This window comes from Micropterus dolomieu, linkage group LG06, assembly GCF_021292245.1.
Source record: "Micropterus dolomieu isolate WLL.071019.BEF.003 ecotype Adirondacks linkage group LG06, ASM2129224v1, whole genome shotgun sequence".
Classification (NCBI taxonomy): Eukaryota; Metazoa; Chordata; class Actinopteri; order Centrarchiformes; family Centrarchidae; genus Micropterus; species Micropterus dolomieu.
The window spans coordinates 28365708-28378256 of NC_060155.1; the positions used below are offsets into that span (position 1 = coordinate 28365708).

General features: G+C 40.3%; 1 protein-coding gene across 1 annotated transcript in view; it reads right to left on the bottom strand.

Moving 5' to 3' along the window:
• The window catches only part of LOC123971850 (E3 ubiquitin/ISG15 ligase TRIM25-like), an 18874-nt gene continuing 6325 nt past the window's right edge, over window positions 1-12549 (bottom strand). Inside the window, exon 2 of the mRNA XM_046050869.1 lies at window positions 1-1266. Within this exon, the coding sequence (XP_045906825.1) occupies window positions 220-1266 (1047 nt within the window). The 3' untranslated portion in view covers window positions 1-219. The remainder of the gene's footprint in view (window positions 1267-12549) is intronic.

The following is a 12549-nucleotide window of genomic DNA, read 5'->3' on the forward strand; positions in this document are numbered from 1 at the left end:
ACAGACACAGGAAGGAGCTCCACCTAAAGAAACTCAAACATTTACACAGCAACTAATGAGAAGACGTCAAAGTACCGCCCACAATGTTTGATTGACAGCTGATCTCTGTGCAGTGAAGAAATGCCACAACAATCAGCTCTCAGCAACAAACATGAAGACAAAAGAAGTTTAAGGATTAAAACACAGAATTTAACCAACTGTCCCTGAAATGACTTCTGACTATTTGACTTTACAGAACTCAGCAGTGGTTTCAATATAAAACCAAAGTCCAGCATAGAGAGGCTGAGTGAATGTGGCCTGGACTCTGTGGAAGAGAGTCATGGTTTCAGAGATGCTGTAGAAGGACAGAATACCTGCACTGTGATCCAGGTACACTCCTATTCTGGAGGACTGAGGACCTGAGACGGGAGTTTGGACATTGTTGTACCAAAAGTCATTTAAGCAACCATCTACCGCCCAAGATTTGTCATTCTTTCCAAATCCACTTTCGTCCCCTGCTCTGCTGATATTCTTGTATGCAACTGCTACATAAACTCCTCGCCCTCTCCACTTCACCTCCCAGTAACAACGTCCAGTCAGACTCTCTCTACTCAGGGCCTGACAATGTTCAGTGAATCTTTCTGGCAGATCAGAATAAGACTGTTGTTGCCACGTGAATGTTGCTTTTCTGTTTCCCTTGGATAATAACATAAGTCTGTTTGCTGTGTTTGGATCCAAAGTGATTTCCCGTGAATATTTTAAGAAGTCAGCTCTGGTCTTGGGCTCTGGTTGTGGTTCTGACAGTAAAACATCCACTTCAGTCACTGTCAGTGAGACATTTGTCCATGTCTCTCTCAGAACGTCCTGTAGTTTATCTCTGACTTCTGACACAGCTGCTGTCACATCCTCAAAGTAGCGCAGAGGACGGATGTTGATGCTGGATGAGTCTGTAGATTCACTGAGTGCTGACAGTGAGGGGTAGTTGTGTAGAAACTGGTTGTGATCCTCTGTGAGTGAGAGCTGCTTCAGCTCAGCGTCTTTCCTCTTCAGCTCAGTGATCTCCTGCTCCAGCTTCTCCTGAAGCTCTTTGACTCGACTCACTTCAGTGTCCTGCTGGGATCTGAGCTGCCGCTTCACATCGGACCTTCTTTTCTCCATCAGACGGATCAGCTCGGTGAAGATCTTCTCACTGTCCTCCACTGCTTTATCAGCAGAGCCATTGATAGCCTCCACCTCCTGCTGAAGCACCTTCACATCTTTCTCTCTGTCCTGGATTCTCTTCTGGATGTTTTGTCGACTCACTTCCACCAGCTTGTGTTTTTTAAATGTAGGGGATTCATAATGAGGCTGCAGGTGTTTCTCACAGTAAGAGGCCAGACAGACCAGACAGAACTTGAGGGCTTTCAGTTTTCTCCCAGTGCAGACATCACAGGCCAAATCTTCAGGTCCAGCATAGCAGTGATCAGCAGGAGCAGCTTGGAGTCCAGTCTTCTTCAGTTCCTCCATTAAATCTGCTAACACGGTGTTTTTCAGCAGGATAGGCCTCGGTGTGAAGGTCTGCCTACACTGAGGGCAGCTGTGGATTTGCCTTAAACCCTGTACATCCCAGTGGGTTTTAATACAGTTCATGCAGTAGCTGTGTCCACAGGGAATAATCACCGGATCCTTCAGTAGATCTAGACAGATGGAACAGCAAAATCTATCTCGGTCCAGCTGAATTCCTTTCTGCGCCATTTCACCTCTCAGTGATAGTGACTGTCAAATAGTTTAACTTTCTCTGATCGGAAACAATCTCTCTGCTCTTGTTCAGTCGCTGAGGTTAATGAGATATATCAGCTTCCGCATGTCACACCACCTTTATACCTGCAGCTCTGTAAGGGGGAGGGTGAAATATCTTGATCACGTGGATCTCGCTGTGTTTGAGAAGAGGGAAGGGTTATCTTGCTTTATGGGAGAGACAGGGTGTGTTATCTGTCATTTACAACGTGCAGTAAGAATAGCTGCACTTTGAAATCTGACACTCAGTTCACAACAGAGATTCATTCCATTCATACTTTTATATTGTTATTGGAGTTCTGACTTTAAAAATAATGCCCACATCTAGTTCCTCAAGGCCCAGTGAAGAACTGTGGTGAGACCAAAATAAACATCAACAAAGAACTACTAGCTGTTATAAAAATAAAGACGTATCTTCATCCACCCCACTGCACCATATGCATAATGTTTCAGCGTGGAGCCTCTCTTTCCAGCCTCCAGTTCTGCGTTCATTTAAACAAGTCTGCTAGAGAAAACACCATCTATCTTTCCATGCGGACACTCCAACCAAAACACTAAACTTTATACAAAACATTATACTTATATGATGAAACATTTTCAATTAAGTCCCCCTCGAAAGCGTCATATATTTAGTTTTCTTAGTATTAAGCACTAACTTGAGGCCATGTAGTGAGACTGTAGTGAGCTGTTGAAAAGCTAACTGAAGCTCTGTTATGGTTTGGTTCAGTGAAGGGGCAACTGAATATATCACTGTGTCATCCGCATAAAAGTGCACTTAAGCAGTTTGCACGTGCTTTCCAACCTTATTTATAAATATAGAAAATAAAATAGGGGCTAAAATTGAACCTTGGGGAACACCCTCGGAAATCTCTAAAAAGTCAGATTTAAGACCATCAATAGAAAAACATTGCGTTCGCTCTGTTAGATAGTTTTTGAACCAGTTGATTGCTGTGTTTCTTAATCCAATATTACTAGTATTTAGCAGTAGCTCATGATCAACAGAGTCAAATGCTTTGGACAGATCAACAAGGAAGGCAGCGCAGCGTTGTTTTTTGTCCGAAGCATTTACAGTGTCATGTAATAGCGACAAAGTTGCTGTGACAGTGCTGTGCCCAGCTCTAACACCTGACTGTAAATCAGTTAGATTGTTGTGATCTGCCAAATATTCTTTTAATTGACAGTTCCAAAATTTTACCAAGATTTCATAGTTTTCAGTCATGTGACATGCGCGGTGACCTGGAGGGCAACAGACCAAGATAGCGGCTCACACCGCGACTCTCCCATAGAGACGCCGCAAAAGCAGTCAGATTTTATTTGAATCATCTTTCAACTTAAGAACAAGAAAAATATGAACACAAACTGCTGTTAAGCATATCCAATCCATATAACGTTACAGCATCCGCTGCTGCATTTCTACTGTTAAAAACCTCCAGGTCCCTGCTGCCGCTCGACTGCAGTAATTGTTTACTTTTACCTTCTGGGGAATCCCTCACTGAACACAGCCCAGGCTTGTCTCATCCTCGATGTGAATCCGAAAGCACAACCACCATCCAGCATTTTGGCAAGTAACACAAGTAACAAACTCAAAGTAACAGTTCATAACTTGCTGATTGGTTGGCAGGCAGCGGAATATAAAGTTTTTATTGCCCTCCAAGAGAGTGTTTTACTTGGAATGTGACGTCACATGAAAACTATGAATAGAGAGTTTGGGAAGTGGCCTATAATTGGGAAGATCTGAAGGGTCCCTTCACTTAAGCAAGGGAAGCACATAGGCTGCTTTCCATAATTTGGGATTGACTTTGTTTTCGGATTACAATTAAAAATTGAGGAGCTTGATAGCTGAGCCTGAGTGTAACCTGTCCTGTTGAACCACTGTATGGTCTTGGCCACCGTGCTGCAGCTCAGTTTCAGGGTCTTGGTTCTTTTGGCCTCGGCCATCTTTATGTAGAGCAACAATTTTTTTTTTTATCAGATCCTCCGAGAGTTCTTTGCCATGAGGTGCCATGTGGCGGCTGTGGCTCAGGAGGTAGAGCCGTTAATCGGAAGGTCGGCGGTTCAATCCCTGGCTCCCCCTGGTTGCGTGTCGAAGTGTCCTTGGGCAAGATACTGAACCCCGATTTGCCCCTGGCGGCTGTTCCGCCAGTGTATGAATGAGTGTGACTGTTAATTTCCGTTTGAGCACTTAGGCTCAGTGTATGAATGTGTGTGACTGGTGACTGCAGATGTGGTGTAAAAGCGCTTTGAGTGGTCGAAAAGACTAGAAAGGCGCTATACAAATACGGAGCATTTACATTTACATGTTGAACCTCCAGTGACCAGTATGAGGGAGTGTAAGAGCGATAACTCCAAATTTAACACACCTACTCCCAGAACTTGTAAAACTAACAAGTCACATGACACTGGGAAAGGAAAATGGCTACTTGGTCTCAATGTTGACATTTTCACTCAGGGGTGTACTCACTTTTGTGAGATACTGTGTGTCAGACGTCACACTAGGGGTTAAGGGTCTTGCTTAAGGACACAGTAGCTGTGTCCACAAGGAATAGTCACCGGATCCTTTGGTAGATCCAGACAGATGGAACAAGACAAGGCTTCCCGGTCTAGCTGAACTCCTTTCTGCGTCATTTCACCTCTGATCTACACAGCATGTGTTTCTGTAGTGAATGGGGCCTGTCAGCTGCTGCACCTCACCACATGTTGGTCACACTTTAGACTGAAGGGGAGGGAACAAGGAGTGTAGCTTGCTGTGTTGGAGATCAGGAAGAAGAGGGAGGGGTTATCCCAGAGACAATTTGGGTTATCCCCATTCCAGAAGGAGGTGCAGCCCCGTGAATTTGAACTTTGTTTCCTAATTTACAGCAAAGCCTCTGTTAAAACCTGCTCCCCCTTTGAAAACCTTTTTAGTTGCAAAATTCTTCTTGGCTCCTCAGGCTTTGCTAATGGCCCCATATTTCTGCAACACTTCCTCATTTTCTTTTACTGATTAAAACCAGTTATACTAATAATAATCAAACTAAAGTGTCATAAAATCCTTAAACTGCTGTATAATTATGGTCTCACCTCTTTGAACTGTAAATAAAGGAGGACAAACTAAACCTCCAGTCAGTGAGAATCAGAAACCAAACAAACCACTAATAAAGGCAATAATTTCAGCTTTGATTTGAAACCATGCAATCCTAGAATGTGTGTAAAAGGTGTCAGAGATGAGGACTCTAAACACAGGTGCATCACAAGCTGCCATTTTATCACCTTTGTTGTTTTCTTCTTAAACCAATGAGTCCAAGACTCCCACTTTAACTTCCTACAGTGAGCTGATGGTATGGCGCTGGTTAGCCATGTAATAAGGACTCTGTAAAAGATGGCCCATATTATAATCATGTAGTTTCTCTGCAGCAGTGGTGTGAGGAGAGTGTGTTTAATAAATGTAGGTGTGTAGTGAAAGAACCGATCTTATCCAGCAACACACAAGACTCTCCTGATAAACCTTTGACCATCACTGGATCACCTGTACAAACTGTCAGGAGTTTAAATATCTTGGAGCTGTGATTGATGGCCACCTTAACTTCACACAGAGAGCTGACTATATATTTAAGGAAGGAAACAGAGCTTGTATCTGCACTTTTAGTGCTTTGACACCATTTACCAGGATATGTGACACAATAAACTTTTACTAGAAAGGTTTTTATTAGCCTAAAACATGTTCTGAACTAAAACTACAGACAAAGTGAGCTGAACAGCTTTACCCTCCACTACATCCCTGGTTAGCAGGATGAAGGCGCCCTCTTGTGCTGAGAATCAATTTTCACATTTCACTTCTTAACCTGCTGTGACGCTCACTGCAGGAAGACATTGAAAACTTCACTGAGCATGCGCCATGAGTGTGTGAAGCAAATTGTAATGATCTATGGATAAAAGTGATATATTTGCATGCAGTCATTTACTCTTTATCTCTTTCCCACATGGTGACATCTGTAGATCTGATTAGGAATGAGCTTTTGGTCTTTCACAGTCTGTTTCCTCAAAACTGATAAAATTAGAAAGATGGTTGGATGGTACTGAAGTTCCTGAGCGTGTTTCACTCCTGTGAAGTCACTGTTTCAGTATATTATCTAAACTTAAGTTAAATGAAGAATCCCATGTGACTGATGACGTCTGAAACTTCAAATGTCTCTCTGTTTAAATGTACTCGGCTAACAGTAAATATCAATTGAATAACATCACAATGTGACTAATTTGAAATGTTACATTTAACATGAAGTTAAAACACAACTCCACTGTGTCACTGGATTTAAACTACACAAAAAGGTACTTTCATATTTTATGTCAGAAAATATATATTATAGTCTATCTAGACTTTTTTGATAATGCATTTATTGATTATTTTCTGTAACATGTTTTCACAAAACTATTACACATTTAATAAGAACACATAGCCTTCTTGGACTTCTGTTGCTCACAAATGAGACTAGAACTACTAAAATCAGAGACATGTTGAAGAGCTTCGGCTGCAGTCTTAAAGGCCTGCTGTGTTTTCTGCAAGTCACCAGATGGCACTGAGCTGCTGCGTTTAAAGTGCTGAGCTTTGAATCCTTTTTCAAATAGAAAAAAAGCCACAAAGCATCATATGGCTTCATCCGCCCATCCTTAGATAAAACATTGAAGGCCAAATTAAAAGATCATCATTAACAAAGGATAAAAACTTTCTCTGACTTTTACCTGTCAACTGAGAATAAATGAGAAGCTGGGAAATAGCAGGAAACCCAAAGACTCTGGTACAGAGAGTCAAACTCTAAAGACGGTCATTCCTCAAATTCTTTAAGATTTTTCTCCACATCGACTGCAGAGTGATATGAAAATGTATGATGTGTTCACTGACCTCTGCCAGGACTCTGGTCCTCTCAGTCACTCCTCCACTGGCCTGCTGGTAGCGCTCCTTTGCCTGGTGAGGAACACAGGTTTGTTACCAGGTTTCTGTTTGTTCCTTAAACTAAACGTTATTTATATTTCCAAACTTTAGTTTGACCACATGTGAAAGATTTCACATGTGGTCACATTTCACATTTCACATTTATTCTCTTGTTTCCTGTGTTTTGTCCCATTCCTAAAAGCCCCAGTCCGTCAGTTTGAGCTGCAGGTGTGATGTTGGTGTTTACCTGGCTGAGTTTGGCCTGAGCGCTGCGATTCTCCTGGATCAGATGCTCCAGCTGGTTGTTGATGTACTTCTCTCTGCTGCTCACCTTCTCAACAGTCTTACCGATGTCCTCCTGCAGTTTGTCCAGGTAGCTCTGCAGAGACAGGAGAGGACAGCAGGACGCCTTGAAGACACAGAACTGGATATTATAAAGGAGGTTTTAGTGTCTTTTCAGGAGATTCTTGCTGCTGTTTTCACTTTCAGTCCATGATTTTCTTTCTATGTGTACATTTTACATTACTTACATATTACAGTTGCAGAACCCTTTGCAATTACCTGGATTTCTGAATAAATAGGTCACAAAATGTGTTCTGATCTTCCATAAGTCACATCAATATACAAACACAGTCTGCTTATACTATTGCCACACAGAAAATTATTTGTTCTCATGTTTTTATTGAACACAGCGTGTAAATATTCACAGTGCATTGAGGAAAAGCCCTCAGCTAATGACTTCTCCAAAAGCTAATTGGAGTCAGGAGTCAGCTAACTTGGAGTCCAATCAAGAAGACGAGATTTGAGGTGTCGGTTAGAGCTGCCATAACCTATGAAATACACACACAAATTTTAATTTTGCTATTCTCATAAAGAATACGCCTCGAACAAAAGAACTCTCAGAAGATTAATAACTACTGACTTGCATGAAGCTGGAAAGGGTTACAGAAGTATCCCTAATGTTGATGTTCATCAGTCCACGGTAACCGTCTATAAATGGAGAAAGTTTAGCGCTGTTGCTGCTCTCCCTAGGAGTGGCCATCCTGCAAAGATGACAAGTACAACGCAGAACCCTCAATATGAATAAGAATTAGATTATTCTTAACCTCACTGACTATTAGAATTAGAAGGTGCACAAAGCCCTTAAACTATTAGATACCAGGGAATTGACAGGTCCTGATAACTTGAAACCTTACTTTCTAAAGCTAGCATCTTATTTTTTGGCACCACATTTGACATATATTTTCAATCTCTCCCTAGACACAAATTAAATTCCACTCATATGGAAATATACATTTGTTCTTCCCCTGTTGATAGGGGGTGCCCCATCAGATTAAAACAATTACAGACCCATCTCCAAATTGTCCAAAACAACTAAAAGAGTTTCTATCCACTAACAACATTTTATCAAATTTTTAATCAGGATTTTAGAAAAAACACAGCACAACTACAGCAGCCCTAAAAGTAGTAAATCACTTTATTGTTTTTTTTAAAAAAAAAAACAACAACATTGTGCAGCTCTCTTTATCAACTTACATAAAGCTCTTGATACAGTAGATCACAGTGTTAAAACAAAGACTTTTCCCTGTAGGATTGTCAAAACAGTCTGCTGGTTCGGAAAATATATGTCTGTTAGATCTCAATGCAGGTAGATGGTGTCACCTAGGCCTCTTAGTGTACTCAAGGTGTGCCCCAGGGATTGGTGCTGGAACCAATTCTATTTATTTTATATTTCAACAGTCTTGATCAAAATGTTTCAACGAAAATTTCCACTTCTATGCTGATGATACTGTGATATTATGCTCTGCATCTACACCAAACCAGGTTCTTTGACGGGTTACAACTTGCTTTTAATACTGTTTTTTAAACTTGTTTTAAATGCTGAAAAAATAAAAACTCATGCTGTTTCCCAATGCAAAAAAGTCACTGAACCTTCCACCCATCACCACTTCTCTGGGCTCCAAAAAACTGATTCTGTATCTCAATTCAAGTGTCTTTGTATCCCAATTGGGGAAACATCACATTCAGCTATTGGCAAAAAACTGAAGGTGAAATTCGGTTTTTATTTTAGAAACAAGTCATGTTTTTCCTTTGAGGCCCAAAGGAGACTTGTTGCTGCCACTTTCATGTCAGTGCTGATGTTATATACATTCATGATTCCATTCAAAGCCTGAAACTGTTGGATACCGTTTACCATGGAGCACTGAGGTTTATGAAAAACATTAGAGCCCTTACTCATCACTGCTTCTTGTATGCTCAGGTTTGTTGGTCTGCATTGTTCACCCGTAGACTTTATCAGTGGCGCACTCTTATTTATAAGGCTGTTCTTGGTCTGCTTCCACCCTACTTACAAATCTACATCCAAGAGAAAAAATTATGGAAGATACTGTCTTTGTTTACCATCTGTCTGTCAAGTCTGAACTGAATTGGGTAAAGGGACGTTTAAGTATGCAGCTCCCTTGGTCTGGAATCATACTTTGCTGATGCATCTAGTCCACGTAGATCCTCCTTTCCTGCAGACCGACACACAGACCAGAGACCAGTCAAACACACCTGAACAGCAGCAACACAACAGAGAGCATGGTGGGAAATTACAGCAACGGTCTCAGTCAGTCATCATGTCCTTTAAATCCTTAAAACTGCATATTTCCTACTGAGCTTTATTATATTTATTTTTACAATGCTGTTGCAGACACCTGCCTGCTGCTTTTTCTCCTCACAAGAGTCTCAGTTTCCCCCTCAGTTAGCTGCAGCCTCACTTCCACTCAGAAAAGCACTTATTCCACCTCACACCTGCTCACACTTTAAACTGAAATGTACTTTTTTCATGGAATGAGCTCCCTTTGGGCCGAATGTAAACATGGGGCAACAACCCAGAGTGCTTTGCTTTTTACTCACCTTAGAAAGAAGCTACAGTAATACAGAAGTCTGTGTTTATAATAGTTTGATACTTGCTTTACAGGAAGGAAACTCAGAAATCATTGTTGTTGTCATTGTTGCATAACTTCTGTGCTGGAAATGGTGGAGTGACTTCACCTCATGGTGCAATTAATCAATGTCAAGTGACAGGAACTGTACTCATGATGCATTCTTTAGTTATGTGTAATAAACCCTCTTCATTGACTAAGTTTGTGAACTAATTTCTCATTTCTCTGTGAAAAAGCTGTGAAAAAGGGAAGTTGAAAGGACAGAGACTGACAAATGCTCTAAACATGAACTCTGTACTTTGTGGTGTTTCAGGATGAAAACTGTCTCAGTTATACTCTCATATTAGTTTCACATTTTCTCCATCAGCTTTGTATGAAACCCTGGAATGAAGACAATGTTCATGTTTGTTTATTTATCTTGTAAACCTTCAGTATGTTCAAACATGTTTTCCCTCTTCTAAATTGAATCTTGAATTCATCTCTTACAAAGATCTTTAGCCAAAACAGAAGTACATAAAACAACAGCGTAATAGAACAGGAAAAAACTATAAATAAAGAGGTATCATGTAACAAACAACAAAAGCATTAAATACAAATATTTAAATCTTTACATATTTTGATTGCTTCACAATTCTTTAAGCCAAATAAAGTTTCAATACATTTGATTTCTATCTTGAAATGTGCTAATTGTGGTTTCTTCTTTGACCATTTGCACTTGTGAATGTAATATTTTCCATTTAACTTAAAGAGGTTCAAAATACATATTATTTTACAAGCAATATCAATATTTTGTCTCTTTTCCACAGATTAATAGTTGAACCAGTCTTAAAGAATTATTCTAAATCTAACCACCCTCGCCCTTGCAAAACACTTTTCCACAACATCATTCCTGAACCTTGCGATTAACTAGTTCACAGAATAAATAAAATGTATAGTTATAAATTAAACGTCTCTAGTATTTAACATTTTCAAATCCAGAGATCCAAGATAGCTTCGAAGGAGGAGTGGTGGAAGCTACAGTAATCCAAGAGGCTGTGTTAAAAATAGTTTGATACTTTCTTTACAGGAAGGAATCTCAGAAATCTGGCTTTGTCGCATATCTTCTGTGCTGGAAATGGTGGAGGGACTTCACCTGTGATGGTGGAATAAATCAATATCAAGTGACGGGAACAGACAGATGTTATGTAACAATGACAACAACAAGTCCAAGCTGTGCCAGCATGGCTCCTCTCCTGGCTCTCTTTCCGTCTCCTCCGTGCGATCACTGCACCCGCCACGGCGCCTGGTCTGGTTGTTGCGACTGGGTGGATCGTGGTCCACTGCTCCTTAATCAAAAAACTCTTCATCTTCCAATGACTGTATTTATGTCAGAAATAACGCATGTTTTGGCAATAAAACCGGAAAAAACTGATTAAAAACAAAAGTGTAGAGAAGTTTGAAGGAGTTACAGGCTACTGCTTCTACAAGTGCTGCCAGTTTCCATACATGTTGATTATTTCTTTGGTTATAATATCTTCTTTTTTATGTTTGGCCTTTGCAGTGGCCTTCCCTCTCTGGAAAGCCAATCTTCTGATTTTAGATGTCATATGTTACCAGGGGAACCCATAGGATTTCCATGTTTTAGCTTTAATCCAACTTTCATTAATAATCAATTTTGCAACATCCATAAACAGTTCATCTTTTAAAAGGCAATTGTTTAATGTCCAATAACTTCCATTGGGTTTCTTTCCTTCTATTGTGTAATCAAGACTTAGGCTACTGAAATACAAATAAGTTTGTAGCCAGTGAGTGCAGAGGGCTCAACATAAACATCCAATACCTGTTTTTCTCTAGATGTTGTTTATATTGATCAGAAATCTATTCTCGACTGTTTAGTCATATCTTTGGTACACAACATGAAATAGATTTTGTCAGGATTCCTATATCTCCACAAAACAAATTAGATTGAGCATAAATTTTCAGTTTGTTCTCACTTTCCATCAGTAAAAGTCTGTTCAATGATTTCAGGTACAGATTCACTTCATCCACAGAATCAGTGTGTTTGACCAGAATGTCAGCTATGTCAAAGAAAAGAATGAACCATCTCCTTTTGATTGTGATCATGATAATTACTGTTTTATAATACCTCATAGTCCCTCATTTAAATGTAAACAACAACAACATTTGGTCTGCCATACAAATAAATGTATGTATGCAGGGGTGTAGGAGCGATTTTGAACCTGGGGTGGACGCAGAAGGGCTAGGGGGGTTCAGGTGCGTACCCCCCGATTTTTTTTTTAATAGAGCACTTAAATGCTCATTTCTACGACGGAGTATTAGGGCCACATTAAGAAAAAAAAATTTGAGGATGAAGATTTTTTATTTATTTTGCATTTCGAGAATAAAGTCAGCATGTCGAGAGTAAAGTCGAAATGTCGAGAATAAAGTCAACATGTCAAGAATAAAGTAGAAATGACGAAAAACTCGACATTTCAAGAATCAAGACGGGTTTACCCACAGCCTACTTCCACAAAATGCCTCATGTTTATGATCTCGTAAACTTATACTTCAGAATCGGTTTTAATAACAAGGAAATTCTTTCTCTTTTAGCGCATAAACACGGTGTGGTAATAAGTATTAGGACTTTGAAGAGATTGTGCCGAACATTGCGTTTGTTCAAAAGGATAAATCACACAAACTTGGAAGAGGTGGGCACATTCCTGCAAACTGAAATAACAAGAAATGGACAGATGCAAGGGTATCGATGGTAATACAGAGAGGATATGTGGCATCACAAGACACAATAAGACAGTTGATCAAATTGTTGGATGCCTGGAGCGACTGCGCGCTGACAGAGGCACAGAAAATGGGCACGTCGAAAACATGCTTGTCTTTCTGCGCAGGAATCACGCAGATGGTTTTGCAAGAGACCGGAGTTTCATCTATGGACTCAGCACCGCCAACCAGCGGATTGAATCGTGG